The sequence below is a fragment of the Cephus cinctus genome, unplaced genomic scaffold, assembly GCF_000341935.2.
Source record: "Cephus cinctus unplaced genomic scaffold, Ccin1 Ccin1_scaffold0160, whole genome shotgun sequence".
Lineage (NCBI taxonomy): Eukaryota > Metazoa > Arthropoda > Insecta > Hymenoptera > Cephidae > Cephus > Cephus cinctus.
The window spans coordinates 918677-937028 of record NW_014332886.1 but is presented as its reverse complement, the minus strand read 5'-3'; the positions used below and the strand labels follow the sequence as shown (position 1 = coordinate 937028).

Genomic DNA, 18352 nt, shown 5'->3' with positions numbered 1-18352 from the left:
CTAAATAGATATTTAATGTTCGCAATATTGCGCAACTCCAGATCCATTTAATCTTAAATAATTAAATCGCAAACTTACTGTATAAGTATCATCAGTGATACCAGTAGCAGCAATGACCCATCCGGTATTAAGGTTGCTACTAAAGTATTCTATATTATATCCAATAATTTTACTCTGTCCCTCGTGTCCAGGACTCCAAGTAAGTGTGACAGAGTTACTAGTCGTATTGACGATTCTAGGTTTACTCGGATTCTGAGGTAAAGCCGACATGTCAGGAGTACGATGGAAGGAAGTCGTGGAGCTGACAGTTAACGTAGCTGACCACGAGGTGTTACCAGACTCCGAAGACGCGATACAGGTATAAAGTCCAGAGTCACTACTCTGAAGATCATTAATAAATAAGGTTCCGTTGCTAGCCATAGTGATACGAGTACCCAGCTGTATAAGAACCCCATCCTTGTGCCAATGAACTTTAGGCGTAGGCGTCCCCACGGCTCTACAGGGTAGAGAAGCAATACTCTTCAGTGGAATAGTCTGATTGGCTGGTCCTAATTCGATAATCGGCGGAGGCACCTCTTCGACTGATGTAACCTGTTCAGAACAGCGAGAGCATCTGGTGTAGCTATTTATTCTTCCTCACTTTAAGGATAACGGATAGAGGATTATTTACCTGCAGGAAGACGGTTGCGGTACTTGCTCCGGCTTGACTGATGGCGCTGCACACGTAGTGGCCCTCATCCTTCCTGATGGCTTCCTTGATTTGCAGACTTCCGTCCTCGGCGACCGTATAACGACCCTGGTATACATTACCCGGAAACATAAGTTCCTGGGACCCTTCGCGAGTCCAGAAAATTGACGGTTTGGGTGCACCGCGTGCGGCACATGCGAATGATACGTCTGATCCGGTGCTGACCACCTCGTCCTTGGGGAAATGTGTGAAGACAGGGCGAGCTGCGTGATAAAAGTAAGAATGAAAAATATTGGCGAATGGTAGTAAAACACTTGACGACCTGCCATCATGGATAACGCGGTTTTCATTCAAGGTATATCTGACTTACAATGCACCGTCAGCGTTGCGCTGGCTGAAATCGCACCGACGCTGTTTTCAGCATCACAGATGTAAGTGCCTTGGTCCTGGGCCGTTACCCTCTCGATCCGCAAACTCTTGTCATCCAGGATGTGAGCTTTGCCAATTGGCATCTTTCCGTCGTTTCGACGCCAGAGAATTTCCGGTGACGGATCGCCTCCGACGCGACAAGCGAACTCGGCAGTTTGGTCCGTCAGTATGGTTTGGTTTGTTGGAGTCGCCATAAAGTACGGTTTCACTGCAAGAGGAGGTCTGGTTAGATCGGTGGGATCATTTTATTTCCAAGTATACGAGCGTTCATTGACGTTGGCCATGTGCATCTTCTCGTATGGAACGTTATCTCAAAAATTATTATCGTCATCCATTCGCGGAATCGTAGACACATTTACGTGAGGTGAATTATCCGAAAGATGTTTATTCGAAAGTACACGGGAATGATTGACTTATGCTAACAAGACGATGCGATAGATTGATTCTATTAATTTAACAGGACATTGACTCATGGGTTATACGTTTCTTGGTTGTATTGAATTTGTGATATTTGTGAATTATTTATAATCTGTGGCTGCAAACCTGGTCAACATCATCTCCATTAAAATTATTAATAATCTCTTATACTCACCATGAACCATTAACGTTGCCACTGCGGATACCCGTGTGCCAACCATATTTTGTGCTACACATTGGTATCTGCCCTGATCGGTTTGCCTTACGTCAGAGATCATTAGGTTACCCCCATCCACGAGAGTGATCCTGAAAGAAAAAATAATGTTCTCAGTGATATAGTCATAACGAAATGCAAGCTGATGATAGGTTTCGTGAAATCTGTATAAATTACTTTTAACCCAGAAAAATCACGAAAATGAAAGTTTCTAAGGGATATTAATAATTAAAAAGTTAATCAAAGGTAAAATTAATTCAATTCTTCACGAAAGCACTTTTTACAATGGGTATTGGTCATTAGTACGTTCATAGATTACTGTTAGGTAGCGTTCCGTCCTATCCTATGGAATGCCAGAACCTCAGTATATGTCGCAGGGGCAGTTGGGTCGACAACAGCGTAGAATCAATAGCCACCCGATTGTGTCCCCTAATTTATAGTATCAATTAATTCTAGCGTCGGTGGAACGCCGCGTCTTTCCCACGAGCCGTTGTGGCTACGCCAATGCGAGGCGGATTTAATTTCTATTAGTGGTTCTAATTTATTACCCATTCAGCCTCTAAGCGAAGGGGGTGATCGATCAAAACAAAGGAAGAAACTGCCGAGGAAAAGAGAATCGAGCAGCCCGATAAAAGTATATAGGAATCGATTGGCGGTATCCCAAGGAGAGAGAAAGGCGCGGCAGACTAAAAGAGCGAAGAGGAGGGAAAAAGACGCAGAGTCAGATTAAACTTTAATTGCGTTGATCCATTGAGATTCAAGGAAACTGAAGCGAGTATGAGAGCGAGGAAACCCATTGCCAGTCTACCGATGTAGGGATCATTAGTGGAAAGTAAAAAAAAACGTCGGGGGGTTTCGAATTCGCCTGGGTATTCTTAATCTTTTAAACGTTACTATCCCTGGGAGTCATGGTTATGAGAAAGAGAAAACTTTAGTGTCGGACAAAGGATTTGGATGTCCATCTTGGATTTATTCGAAGAAACTTCACTTTACGTGCAAGTCTTGTTCGCTTAGACGTATATCCGGGCGTGAATTTATCGGTCAAAATTGTTTATGTGCCAAGCGTCACGTTAGGTACTTTAGGAACATGTAACTGGTGACGTCTCAACCATCTACACGTGTATACACGGTATACGCCATTGTTCATGGTAAAGGACTGGCATTAGGTATACCATTTGCTGGCTACGACTTACCAACGAGTTAGACGTACTTGGATACCATCCTGACCCAAGTGTACTAAACTTCGGTTTCTATGGCTCTCTGTATCTCTCTAGCTACCCCTGGGGACGTTGGATACAGGTATAGATGCTCACTATCTATCCCTCTTTTAACCTAGGAAATACGTGGAGATAAGTGCTCCACAGCCAATAAATTTCTACTGTCGATACTCGATTTGTAATTATGTTGTTTACACCGAGTCATTGACACCTTGCCTCTGGGTGTTCACTTTTTAACGTATATAGGTTACGTGTTACGTTCGACGTGCTTGGGAGATGGAGAAATTTATCGCGGTAACGGATTACTTTATTTTCACGAGGACTGGTCAGGTACTTTCTGGTGTGGTTAAAACTTTTGCTGGTAAATCGACAAGTTGATATCGCGTTACTACGTCTGGTCTACAGAATGGACGCTTTAGCGTCAGGACCGTCTGGAAAATCAATTAGTAAATTAAATGAACACGCTTTCGCAGCATCAATAGAATCGAGATCGTTTTTAACTGTTGATGATTCCATGCATTTGTATTTCTCGTGATCGTTGATTTTATCCACAACTTTGCTTTACACCGCAAAGAGAGTGTGTGTGTGGGTATGGAGTTAAATAAAAATCAAAAAAAAAAAAAAGGGAAAGTGCGGAGGCAGAGTCACGTCCTCTGATCTTCGTGCCAAGACCCCAATAATGCGTGGAACATTTTCTTCTTACTCTTTCGCTCTTTTTTGTTTTTCTTCTTCTTCTTTCTCGCATCCCCGAGAGAAATGAAGTCGTATAAGTTACACGAGATCACGTAGTTACCGTGGCTCTAGGTCTTAGCTATGGGTTGTGACGTCGGTGGTTTAACGTTAGAAAAATGTACGCGATGCACCCCGCTGTATCTGGACCAGAACAAAGTAAACGGCAACGAAGACGCATTTCGTATTTCTCGCCAGGAGGGAATCTGAATAACGAGTTTGTCTTTTCTTCGGCGAACGGACAAAGATAACGCAACAAGAATAATGTCGGGACATCCTTTAGCGCCATTCTCATGCAAATACACAGTAGATTACGGACTCTTGTGTTTTCGGATTACTCCCCATTGGCTGTGACTTTTCAAATCTTCCTTCCTATTGGGCGTAAGGAAGCATCGGCGCGATGTCTAACGATACGTGTTGGGATTCCTTTACGACACGAAGGAGCCTAATTAATTACACGGAATTACTCAAACGTCGTATTTAGACTTTAGAGAAGCTTCCTCACGGCCATTCCCGTTCCCGCTTCGTATTTTTCAGAGACACAGGAGCGAGAGAACACAGCGTATCGCTCCCATCTCGAGAAAGAGCTGGCAAACGAGAATTTGGAAAAGTCGTTCATCCCGCGTTTAGTATTACAGAAACACGATCAGCTCGTAGTGAAATAGCATGGTGCTCTATCGTGGAGTTTGTTTACATTTTATTCCTTTTTGTTTCGGCTGTTCCTCCACGTATTATCTATCCCGAGCCACGCTCCAAGAAACGTCTGAATTATGTCCGGCAAACAGTGTTTTATCGTCCTTACCGTTGAAGCGATATGGAATCTTCGAACTCCTCCCAGAAATCCTGTAATACTTGGGCGCATCCTTCCCTTTCATATACCTAACCTCAACTGTACCTTATACCACATCCCAAAGGAAAAACTGAGAAGTCCTTAGATGCACGAGATATAGCTCGTTAAAAATTCCCAAGACTTTGTTCCTCATATATGGATACGAAATCCAGGATGTAGAAGAAAGTATAGCCAAGAGCCATTCGCAGGAGGTCTTAACAGTCTAGATGTCAACTTACCGTTTGGTAGCTTCCAAGTCAATAGGATGACCGTTCTTCTTCCATTGCAACGTCGGTTCCGGATGTCCTCGCGGCGGTCCGCACTCCAACAAAGCCGTCTCGCCGGCAGCGACTCTCGTATTCTGCGGCTCCGCCCGGAACTCGTCGCGCAGCACTGAAAAGAGTCAAGATAATAGTGTATAAGTAAAAGAGTAATTCCAGCGCACCATAACAAGAAGATCGAGTCTAATGGATGCGAAGGCGTGCATTCTCATATGGTAGGACTGTGGTCGTACATTAGGGTATTCTTCGGATTCGATTATCAACTTTCCACCATTTAGGGGAATCCGTTATGCGTGGAATATCCTTGAGTGACTTATGGGATGTCACGTAAGAATAGCGGAATGGTATACGAATAGGAACGCGTATGGTAGATCTTTTACCAAGTCCAGGTTCTTTATACTATCTTATGGTCATTCCGTGTGGAGTGTTGTAGGTCGCTTGTAACAATGCGACGACGATGACCCCAGCACGTGGAAAGTGCCAGGGACAATTCGATAGGAAACGTAGGTGCGTATCGAGTATCGGCTCGAACGATTTTGACGTAAATCGATTGAAACACCATTTCTCAGAGCGATCCCATTCAGAGGGCTAAGGGTTGCCGTTCTCGGCTTCGTTTCTCATTCCAACCTTTCCGCAAGGCGGTTGAGGGAGAGAGGCGTATGTACCTATGGAAACATATATATGTACTGAGTATTCTAAGGATATATATACGTATATATATTCGAACTCGCATTCGCCCTTGCCTGGTTCAGGGTGGCGGCCGTTCGCGTTTATCGCCATTCCTGTCACCTTGGCGTATACTATTACCATTTATCACACGGAGTTGGACCATTTAGGAAATGTTCCGGTACGCGAGGTAGACGAGGAAGCCTCCCTTAAGAATTGCAGTACGTCCTTGTCGCGTCGGTGCATTGTATCTCCCCTTTAATCTAGCCTTGGCGCAATGCATCGAAGGGTTGGACCAGAGGATGCTGGATGGGATAGACACACAGGAAGCTGTGAAAGCCAGTCTAGGCTATACAGAATTTCGGGACGGTACTTTAAATCAATGTCTGTTATCGCGGAAGACTGGGTGCTGAATCCTGGTGGTTCTAGCTGAATCTTGGAGTTGTATATCTTCGGGGACAATACGTCCTTTCATTTGGAAATTGAATCTAGAGGTCTCTCACTCTCGTTAATTACGTATTTCCATGTAGTCAGCGAAAAATTACTGTAGTCTGTTAGGATTTTTATTTATTTTTTTTTTTAAATATCCAATCACCTTCAGATTTCATATAGTTAATATGGCTTGCAGTACAGTTAGGTTCCCTCGTGGAGGCAGATGACAGAAGTTATGCGGAATAGACTTTGAAATTTTACTGAACTCGTAATGATACTCGAATGCTTGGACGATGACTCGATTTCGCAGTACTCGTTTAAAATGTCATGAGGCAGGCGGCCGTCGTGTAAATATTTAAATTGTATGGGTTGAGTGAAAGCTCTCATTATTCTAAACGATCGTGCCTCATAAAGAAATTATCTTCGTTAATTAATTGTAAACATCGTGACAGTTATACGAGCTAAATCTTACGAGATTAAGATTTCTTAGAAGCTCCCACTTCGATTCCGAGCTATTCCTGATTACAAGAGTCCATTAAAGATTACGTTTGAACTTTGAACTTTCACTTCCACGAAGGATAAGACGTTTTTAAGAAATTTGCCAATTGAGACATTTTCTTACGAGTCTTCGTAATTGTCCAATGCTTTTATCTCTTTTTATTAATTTCAACGATTTCAATTTGATTTATCCTTTTTCTTTCTCCTATCATATCCTCCTTTTCTCATTTTATCTTCACTATTTGCGAGTATTCGAGAAATATTCTTTCATTTTATTTCCCAATATCTTATGGAGATGGACGTAGGAAGAATGTAGGGGTTTTTAGGGTCGGCTGAGGTAAACCTTCTATCATAATTGTACATTGATATCGTGGAAGAAGGATTGTTTAACACTTCATCGTAAAATCATTATTCTGGGTGGCACACTCCTTGATAACACCGTCGTAAACTGTAACGCTATTTATTCTACCATAAATCGTACTGTAATACAAGCCATAAGCGATACTCGACAACAGGATTAACACTTGAACGGGTTTCGCGTAATTATAAAATACAACAACACAAGGAAGTTATGAGGGGTGATTATACATTTTTACAAGACGTTACTCATGCATCGCGCCAAATTGTTGTTCTGCTATTAATATTTGTTTTAATTAAGACGCTTTTAAATATATTGCACTCCCTCTCTGAATTACCCTTACGTAATATACACAATTGAGGATAAAGCAGGTTTACTCTTACTGAGAAACATGTACATTACAACGAGAAGTTAGCGTGAATTGACCGTCGAGTTAGAGAACAAAAACCCAACTGCCAGCCAATTGCCTGGGTATAGGTATTGTACCTATAGGTATAATATATAAATATATATAGAGTTGTGAAACTTTTTGAAATTGCAATAGAAAAAATTCGTTGATGTTTTAGACTGTTATACTGGCGCACGAGTCGGGACTGAACTCCTGGCAAAAAGGAACCGCTGAAATCTCCATAAAACCGGCAGCACGTTACGGCGTCATAAAGATTCCGACACAAAACCTAATGAGAGTCGTAAATTAATTAAAATTAGGTATGACTGGAGACAGAAGGCGAGAGACGAATGGTATATTGGAGAAAGAAAGAAAAAAGAATCAGTAGAATGGAAGAAAGGGTCGGCTGAGCTCGCGCAATTTTCAAATCACGCGACACAGTCTAATCTCTATGATGAAAAGGTAACACGCCTATTTAGTTTGCCTATCACCGGAAATGGCATGGCGTGCTTCGAAGCTATCTCCTTTTTCATAGAGTTGAGGTTACGCTTTGACACCCAAATGTTGATATTCTCGAGTTTCGCGCCCACGCGAGATAAGGCTATCCGTAGATAGCAAAAAGTGAATACGGTGAGATTAAAGGATGGCGTCTTTTAAAAAAACAACATTTTGCACTGCACGCTTTACACTGTCTTCCTTATATGACGTCTAGTCTATAACGTAACAAGAAAAAGAAATTGAACCTAACCTTATCTTGAAATCTTTTACACTCGATTCAACGAAAACTCTTTGAATCTTCCTTTCCACCACAATAGATTACAGGATCTGTACGATGCATCCTGCATAACTTATAAGTCATGGCAAAAGGATAGGATGCACGCGTATTAAGATTTGACATTCACGGCACGCGTCCATCCAGACGGACGGTCGACACGTGACCGTTTTGTCCCTGGATCCAAGCATCCAGGGAGTTTACTCCCTTTGGTTGGGTAGCCGTGTCGCCCTTGTCGCAAGCACACTGGGTCACGCTGGAGAGTCAATTGTTCGAAGCCATCCGGCTATTGTTGCAACGAGTTGCGAGTGTCTTTTGTGTCAGCCAGACGAGGGAGGAGCGTGAGTAAAATTGTTTGGTACATTCCGTTCCGAGCATTTGCAAAGTTTATGAACCGGAAACGATAATGAGTCTACCATCCTCGCATTCGTTTCCTTAACGGCATTAGGAAGGTAGGGAATTACTTTGACTCGTTTTGGGATGACATGATAATATATAATCTTTGATTTTGACATAAGTCTTTCAACCAGGAGTATCGATGACGTTTATGCGAGTTACGAACAGCCCTTAGGTAACGATGAAAAGCCTATAACCTTCTAAAAGTTTGTAGTGTTGGCATAACAAGGGATTTTAGGGAATTGTTTCACGTGCAAGTTTCTCACGATGGAAATGATCCATTTTCGGGATACGGAATGACTATCCGACGATAACGACGTACAGGGGGTTGTTACGGAGGGTGGATACAGGATAGCTTGAGTTTTATCAATAACCTTGGGAATGAGACAGATGTAGCACTGTCGTTTTAAGACTTGACGTTCGACGGTACATCTGCCTTTAGGAAAAATGACGATTAAGGGATCGGCAGTAGTGAAGGGGATGATTTCGATAATTGAAAAAGAACTGACATTAGAGAAAAGGCCTGGGAAGCTTTCGCTGATAATTATTCTTGTGGTCGTTCTGAAGGGACGATTGTTATTTTCTTAAATTAATAGGGGTCGGTTCAGTAGACAAGTAGAAACTGTTTGAAGCTATTTACATAGCCGTCCTTCGCTACGATAATCTAATCGCTGATCACTCTAGGTATAATTAACAATTAGTCAATTAATCATATGAAAAAATTGTAGAATGATAAAATTAGATTATTGTCAAATAAAATTATAAGTACACGATTATACGCGAGAAAATTATTTAAGTTATAAGGGTGGAGAGAAAAAAATATAAAAACAACCCCCCTCGGCCGTTCGATAATTTTTGTATACTTTAATCAGCTGTGTTTTCGTGGGGGAGGAGGGTTTGTTGGTTTGAAACAGTCGTTAGGTACAGAAGATATTGAGATACGTTAATTTTTCCAGTTTCCACCCTCGCACCAGCCAGCTAATATAGCCAACGAACGACGAGGGTTGGTTGGCAACGTGTAGTTACAGATTCAATGTTTATATTAATGCCAGGGGCGGATATGTGATACGTGTATATGCGATACATCCCCTATACGTAGTGGATGCTGTACGCACTCGTATAGGTAGTGTTTGTGCGCGTAGGGGAATTCGTAATTCACAACATTTGTTCCCCGTTACCATGGAGTAGCTAACATCGGGAAGAATGTCAAATTAGATCTCGTGTGAAAATTGGGGTGAATTTAGGTAAAAGGGGGACTGTGTGGATTTCGCTGTTTATCCCCTAATTGAATCTAGATCAATTTTTCCTTATTGGCTAACGATACGTGCGTCACTGATTGTCACGTGTCCCATCGTTATTGTTGTCTATATTCCATTCAAAATTTTAATCAATATTATAGCCGGCGCCCTGTGTCGGAAGTTCATTACGCGGACAAGACAAACCGGAAATGTTTCCCATGCAATCAAACCTTTTACAGCTTATCGATTTCCGATGATCAGAGGAGATCAATGTCACGCCGGGATATTCTGAATGAGCGACGGTCATCCGCCTTTCCGCAGGGGCTCATTGTGGTTCTATAGGCGGATCGAACTATTCATGATAATCAGGTCTTCGGCGTGATTTACGCGACTCTTTGAAGTTCACTTATCAGGCGCCTCTTTAGATCCCCTTTGCGCGGAAAAGTCCGATAAGAAACGATGCTGAGTCATTTGGATAATTACGGCGGAATGGATGTGTAACGCGCGCATAATCTGGTATGAAACAAAAAGTGCTTTCGTCCAGTTAGCGTACGTATAAAGATAAAGCGTTATTAATCTTAAATCAAGCGTTATCCGGCCCTTTAATTTAACCGCGAGAATGGTAAATAAAATAGCTAGTTGTATGGAAGTTAACGGTATCCAAGCCACTGGAAAATACAAGGGCAGCTACCGCGATGAACTTTCCGATTTGCAGATTAGACAACGACGCCCGTCACGAAAGTGTACGAGTTGCTTGAGAAGTCATGGAAAAGGGTATTTCTGAAGATTTTTCTAAGAGGGATCGAGGTGGAAAAAGTAATTAAAAAAAAATATAAGTAAAAGATAAAATTTGATTAATTATATGGATACAGGAAAACGAAGCTGGATTATTTGAATCGATGTTAATATTTCGCATTTTATTCAGGGGTGAAAAAAAATACGGGCGTTATTAATGTAAATCGAGGGGAAAGGCGTGGTAGCGCGCCTGTTGACAATATTCGTTCGATAGCTTAAATGCGGGGATGGATGGGGAAAAAAAAGCAAAAGCAAACAAGTAGAATAATCGAGAAAATTCAAGGCAAGTGTACCTGGTTTACCAGAGTATACACACGGCGCTGTGTGTAAATTGCTTAATCATAACTCAGCGTCAGTAAAAAGCCCATTTTCAACGACAGTTACAGCGAGGGGTGTACAGAGAAGCATAGAGTATGGGAGGCATAGAGGTATCGCATAGAACTATCGTTGTTAGAATTTTCCTACGAATGGCGAAAGAAAAAAGTGCGGATTAAATGGCCCCACGTGGTAATGGAGCAATGTTGGTTAAGTTATAGCCAGTTAAGATTACATCCGGCAATTTATAAAATTGCATAAAAGGGGAAAAAAAATAAAGCCATAAACCCAAACGGCACTACTGTATACTGTATTAATTGCTTCGACGGTTTCGTCCTAAAGGATAATTGAACTATATGTTTTCTCGAATCTCTATATTCTAGTCCTCCGTTTTTGCCAATTCTCATTGGTTTTAAGAACACGCGAAACGCTATTAAATTGGCGAATAATGCCGTGTAAACGCTGTGAAATTATAATTGTATTCCGGCAGGTTCTAAAATTAGTAAGGTAAATTTATCTACCCTGTCCATTCTAGGGAGTCGAATTTACATAGGAATGGTCCTGGTATAAGTAGCTTTTATTTATGCCTTATAATGCGCGCACGCGATAGTATTTTAACACGACACCCGTTAGATAACCCATTGCCATAATTGTTGCCAGTGTTGGTTATATACCCACTGTACTGCGCGCATTTACGCATTTTCTCACAGTCATTTATTATAGGTTCTCAATGGACTTCAGGTCGTAAGACGTATATTATATATCAACGATACTTAAGTATACAATTTTATAATATCCTATTTACGTAAGTACGAATGGTGGATAGATTATTATAACGGGTGCATTACAAATGTCTATACCGCTTTTGATCTTATGTCGATTACAGAAAAGATGAAAAATAAATATCTGTTCAACCTTATGTATTCTTAACTTTTTACGGCACGCGAGAGTCGGACTAATGTGATTTAAATGTATGTAAAATTTCAATAAAAATGTTACGCACAGTTTTTCCATCCAGCTTTTATTTTCATTAGGTGCGTGTTTTCATGGAAATTCAAAGCGCGTTCTGTAGTTATAGCTGCACTCAATTATCCGTAAGCATGGAAAGCGCGAATGGCGGTCTTTACTTAGGTACGGTAATACCAGGTCTCTATTACTTTAGACCAGGTAATTTTAGGTAGGCCTTAACTTTAGATCTGCCATTTACGTCATTGGACTTAAAACAGAATCAGATTACATTACCGTCCTACTGAAGAACCTGTCTTAACTAGGTCGCAGGAGTCACTGGCCCAATGTAAAAATTGATTTTTTTTTCTTAGGACTTCTAATTTAAACTTGCCGCCCATTAACGGCACACTTACTACTTAGTGGATATTTAAAAAAATTTTTATCCGTAAAATCATACTGGGTAAGACGTTATCTTATTGTATCCTTAATCCTAATTTAAATCTTGGTCCAATAAAATTTCATTGTTAAGAAAAAGAAGATTATTAGGTTGACAAACATTTCTGAGCTAATGATAAACTTTGCCGGTAGCCCTACCCCAACAAATTCCAATGCACGGCAGGGCCATCTTAATCAGCTAATGTCCCAAGTCGATGCCGAAGGAGCCCAGGGCATCTAGAGACCCCACTTACTTTGAGGTTGGGGTCCGCCTGACGTTGAGTAAAGTAACATCAAGGGTTTCGTGCTTGCAAATACCGTAACAAAGTTATGGCTTGTGTACGCGGGGATGTGTCACTCCAATGGAACGTCCCTTAACCTGATTGGATTAGCAAAATCAACTAACCGGAGCGATGGTCTTTCCGAAAGACAGATCAATAATTTCGTCAATATCAACAATAATTTCATGTTCAGTTTATTTGAATTTCCCGCGCAATCCATTTTGCACGGATTTTGCTGTCTTATGAAATTCCAAAAATAAACAGGTAAAACTGTGTCTACCTAGGGACGAGGGAGAGAGGATAGGACAGGATAGTGTGCCGTTACCTTAGGTAAAATTGTTAAATGATAAATAACGTGTCGACGTTCCTGCTCGTGACTACCTGGTAAGAGTAATGAATAAAAAAAAAATATTAAAAATTCTAAAAAAAAACCTCAGTGAAGGAGTGAAATCGTTATTTATCTTTTAATCTGAAAAACAAGGCTGGGTGAATAGTAGTAGGGGTTTAAATAATTTATCGAGCTGCCGTCCGTAAGACGTATGGGGTTGTGTCGACGCGATAGCGTGAGCTTATTTTCAGGTATACCTATAGTGTGTGCTGTAACGTGCCGTTGACATCGGCTAAACATCTAGCTAATTAAAACGACGCTAAACATACACTAAGCCAAGGATTAGCATTGTCGTAGAGCGATATGAACGGTCAGACGATCAACTTGAAATTTTACAGCTTTAATAATCGCGGGAATTTTCCTCATATCTGTGATACGCGATCGGAGCGTGCGCCACGAGTAAAGGAAGTTTGTCAAGTTTTTGTGAAAAAAGAAATAATAATAATAAGCAGTAAAAAAAGAAACGTAAACCTTGAGTCTTGTATATAAATAAACAAAAAAAAAAACTGTAGAACTGTAGTATTTAAAATGAATAAACAAATTTTACGTGCATAATTAAAACGTGATGAGTCGAAGAGCTTTCGATATTGAGACAATTTTTAATCAAAGATATGAATATGATTTATACAAAAAAAAACTTTCATAACTCCTCGGTTCCTAAAGGTCAGTGAATTCTCATAAATTGAGGTCTTCGGATGACGGACCGTTTCCAGGCAGTTAACGCTTTAATATCGCTAAGTGTTCGCACAGCGTGAGTTTTGTTTTGCTTAATGTAGTGTATATGACTTCGCAGCGTAATACTCAATAACGCTTTGGCGCATTTGGAATGCCGTGAGCTATTTATATATTGGCTTGTGAGCAATGAATCGTATAAATTGCCATAGAGCATAAGTGTAATAATAATAACATTGCGAAAAGTATATACGATATTTGAAGAATATTGAAATATATGCTATTTTGCTTACAGATAATAATTTGCTTTATTAAGTCGATATAAACGAGCATCTAAATTGTCTGGTACTTGTCAGACTAACACGAAGGAGAATAAAATCTTTTTCATTACTCTATTTGCATAAAAAAATACGTGAACTGTGTCGAGATGAGACGCTGATATCAAATCTCTTTTGTTTATTAATTTTCCTTGCGATTCAAGAAAGAATATAAAAATATATATAAGAACGAATTTTGCGAGAGCATCTCCATGGGATCCTTAAAATGTATGCAAGTGCCTCATTCGCAGCGTCTTCCGAACTAAAATGAACGAAGGGGAAACAAAGGCTGTGGAAACTTACCTTTTAAGAAGTTTTTTACCCTTTGAAAACAATCCTCCACTTCTTCGAAGCTTGCTGCTCACCCTTCGTTTCATCGTTATCCGCTTAATGGTATTAGCCTTTGCATAGGCCGTGAAGAGAAGAAACGTGAGATAGTGGAATTATTAAAAATTTACTCAACCCAAAGGAACTCTACCTTTTTCATGATGGCCATTCGCAAGTGGGCTTCTGCTTTGTAAATCAAACTATCTTTTCCGACAGTATTCAACAGACCGGATGTTGTAAAAGTTATGGAAGTCGTATAAATGATGCATTATCTTTACTTTCCTTTTCGTCTTTTACATTTTGTATACACAGACTCTACCAGTACTACGGGGAATTCAGCAGATGTCGCCATGTCGAATTTCCAAGAGCAAACAGTTTTTGTCTTAATTTTTTCAACGTTTCTTTACCGAAGTAACGCTACAGCCACGTCGAAGTCATTATTGTAATCCAGTAACGAAAGATGACGTAACAGCCGCACTGTTACTCGGTAGAAACGAGATAAAACAACAGAAACGACACTCGTCGATTGCCACCCTAACGAAAACAAAAGACAGTCGAGTGCCCAGACTATGGCTGATGGCGGCAGGTCGGTCTCTCGTGCTTGTCTTTCTCTCGTAGCCTCGTATACTCGGATCCCGATGACTCACGAGTCATGGTTCGTGCCCAGCCGGACTCCCCGTTGTTTAATCATCGTTAGCATTGTGTGTGCGGAAGTAGATTAATTTTTACAATTTCTTTTTTTTTCTTCACCGTGGAAAAAGGGTTGCGATTTTATCTGACAAGGAGCGGCCTTCTGGTACGTGCCTCGCCAAAGAAAGAGTTTAATTAGGAACCGTAATTCCACGTAAGTTTTAATTACGACTGGGTGCCCCCTTTGCAACTACGATTATACTTTAAGATCGTATTTTCTTTCGGAAATGAAAGTGGCTTTCGCTGATAAAAAATCTACTTTTTCGTATACACCAGGCGTTCTCTAAAAAAAACATCTTATTCCAGGTTAATATCATCACCAAGTTTTCACTCAGAGATTTGATATATTTCTGATCCAGGATCTCAGTACATTTATATTATATACACGTATCCACACACAATGCCGAGGGATTCTTCATTCCTTCTTTTTATTTCAAGAACACGGAGCCAAGGTCTCTTTCGAACTGGGACGGTTCCCCATCTATCCTAAAGCATAGCACGGAGCAAACGACCTCCAATTAACAAACGTTGGATCTAGAGCGAAAGAATTGAAGGGTCCTTTCTCCTTTCTCCTTTCTCTCGGTCGCCTCGTGCCCGGTAGGAACTAATGAGAGTGACACGTACACGTATATTCATGTACAGGTATACACTGTATGTGCGTATAAAGGGTGCGTAAGGGGTGCGTGCGTGCACATACGTACAAGTTCCAGCGAGAGGGCACAAGCTCCACGTGACAAGGGTTGATACGTAGCACAGACTAGCAAGGGTAAAATGGGGCTCGAAGGGGACATCTTGACGCAGCAACAAGCGTTGCCGAAACAATTCCTGATGCAACCCCCGGGGTCGTGTGGACAATTGAGGTACCGGGCGGCACAATCGTGCACTGACGGGGCTCGAACAATCGGGCAGCCGCGAAACAATAAATTCTGCATTGCGAGTACGTCGAACGCAATCTAAGATCTGAGGAGGGTGCTTTGTGTCCAGTAGTCGGTACGCGAACGCGTACGCGCACTCTTCGTGCTTAGATTATTCAGAACTCCCTTTACAAAGGATAGCGCGACAGGCGCTAGGGTGCTGTATATTTGTATTTTGCCAAGAAGTCTTCGCGGCGCGTGGGCGAGGGGGCTGTTTTATTTGCCAGACGCCTAAGGGATGGTTTTAATATTTTCTGAGAAGGGTGGATCGCACGCTTCTATCTTGTTAGGTATAGGCAGAGCCTAGGTATTCTCTCTTTTTTTTTAATTGCTGGCATTAACTGTCGACGGATAAGGATTGATGACTTTGCGAGTGCAATGGAAAATTTAATGACGCTCTTAATTGTCGAACTTTTTTTCTTGGTCCACTATACCTGTAGTACGTATTTTTACTGGTGTTATTGTATTTCTACAATTTGGCAAGATATGCGTGTAACTCAATGTCAACGTTGGTATTAGCGCGTAGTAGGAAGAAGAAATGATATTTGTTCTTCCTTGTGAATAAAGAAGGGTGAGAAATCATGGAGATCTCTATTAATTCATTTGGAAAGTTTTTCCTTATTTGTTCTCCTTTTATACCTTGATCGATTTCCTTGATCGTGGAAACTTCGGCAGTTAGGTTTCTGTTTTATGATTATTTCCAGGTGTTTCACTAAAGTGCCAGACTTCGTATATAGATTTGTCAAATTTGCTTTCTCCATCATTTCAGGTTATGATATTGTAAGAACGCCACGAAATATTCACATTATCCGTACGTGTTCCTTTTACTTTATTTAATATAAAATTGATAGAATACATGGAACGAAATTTATCATTTGCCACCATTGAGTCTCGCGCATAGATACGTGAACATCATTAAGCATACAATACAAAAAAGGGGGTTGTATTTTTGAGCCATTTAACGACACAAAAGTTCTAAGATTCAATAAAGTTCGGTAAATCATCCCCTATACCAAAGGTTGAATATTTCTTGAACTACAAAAACTCCATCGACCTATGACCCATAGGGACATAAATTCCTGCACGTTTCATTTCAGCATTAGCAAGTCGTCTAAAACTCAACAAGTAAACAAACATATACTAAAAGTAGTAACGAAGGGGTATCGTCCCAAAGGAGGCTCGCGTAAAGGTATGCATTCGCAATGCTCCCATCGGGTCCCATCGCGGACTTAAAGAGGGTCCCGTATATGTATACACAAGGCCCATTATACACGGAGTAGCCACCGCGCACACCATATTTGATATAATTAAAGTGCATAAATAAACACAATGGTACACGGTACGGGCGCAGCGTATAGGAACTCAGTAGGTAAAGGCATTCAATGCAAATGCCTGAGGGGGTCGCGTTGCATAGTGGCGGGTCCAGTGCTTCGAATGCTGACCACTACCTAACGTGTGCCGCGTATATACTATAGATACCAGTACTACTAGTAATACCATAATAACGTATAGTATGGACCATGTTCTCCTCGAGCGGGCTGCTACCTCTTCTCCGTGTACAGCACTCGTATATCGCCTTGTATTACCTATGGTGTACCTACCTACCTTACGGGTGCAAACCAGACTGCTATTATATTATCAGGAAAATAGCCAACGAGTGGGACCACGCCCAGTTAATAGGACTATAGTACAAGACTGCCGGATCTGGCGATTCTCTTGGAAGACGCAAGCCTATAGCCATAAGGATATCTAAGTAACCCAGGTCGCCGATGGTACAGTCAGCGCGTGGGGCACCCGACAGGAACTTACGGCCTCCTGGAGGATCGACTCCTGGTGTCAATTAGTTCTCAACGTGTGGTACATCGAATCCGAGTAAAGAATGACCTGGTCATCCTTTTTCTTATATCAGTATACTATATGTATATGTATACTCGAGGCATGCATTCATGTCCCCGTGTATATACTTACTATGCTTATAGCAGACTACGCAACGTATGGCAGATAATGCGTGCAGATAGTATTGCGCGCTATGGGGTGACTATATAAGGAGTGTTCTGTGCAAATGAGACCTACGCCCTCGCCAGGAATACCTAGGTACCGGTTGTCCCTATATACAATATGCCACGTTTATCTTCCTGGCCGACATCGACTGTACACGTCAACCAAAATGGAAGTGGAAACATTGGAGATTTCATGGGATTTTTATAGCAGTTACATAGCGGTGTATATGCGAACGAGAGATTTGACTGCGCTGACTTCTTTTATTTTATGAGAGACGATCTGGACCTGGTTTTACAGGTAATAGTACCACGTGGTTGCGGAGATGGGAACGATTTTTCCTAAATTTTCGACAGTCATTTAGCAGTCGTTAATATTTCAATTGAATCTTTCTGCTGATATTCATTCTTGTTCATTGACTCTGCTTGCACGAACGATAAGCTTCTTAAAAGTTGATAACGAGCTTTGCTGCTCACCAGTGAAATTGACGGTAAACCTTGTTCCGTGAAATAGAGCTGCCAATTAATTAAAACTCTGAGAGATTTTGAGAGTCCCCAATTAACGTCAAGTACGTTTACACAGTGTAAAGGTGCTCGATGAATAAGATGCTGGAGTATCGCGTGACAAGTCCTGCGTGTGTTTTTCATTCCTAAGGATGGCAATGCCTATCATCTCGCTACGGCTATTTCCATCTGCTGATAAGTGTAGTTAAGCTTTTGA

The 18352-nt window shown here is 41.2% G+C and overlaps 1 protein-coding gene across 3 annotated transcripts in view; it reads right to left on the bottom strand.

Moving 5' to 3' along the window:
- The window catches only part of LOC107263789 (protein sax-3), a 206052-nt gene that overhangs the window by 6581 nt on the left and 181119 nt on the right, over positions 1-18352 (bottom strand). For all 3 annotated transcript variants that reach the window (XM_015731361.2, XM_025080892.1, XM_025080891.1), the window contains 5 exons: positions 4763-4916; positions 1710-1840; positions 1059-1325; positions 671-951; positions 79-591 (listed from right to left, as the gene is read on the bottom strand). In XM_015731361.2, coding sequence (XP_015586847.1) covers positions 79-591; positions 671-951; positions 1059-1325; positions 1710-1840; positions 4763-4916 — 1346 coding nt within the window. The remainder of the gene's footprint in view (positions 1-78; positions 592-670; positions 952-1058; positions 1326-1709; positions 1841-4762; positions 4917-18352) is intronic.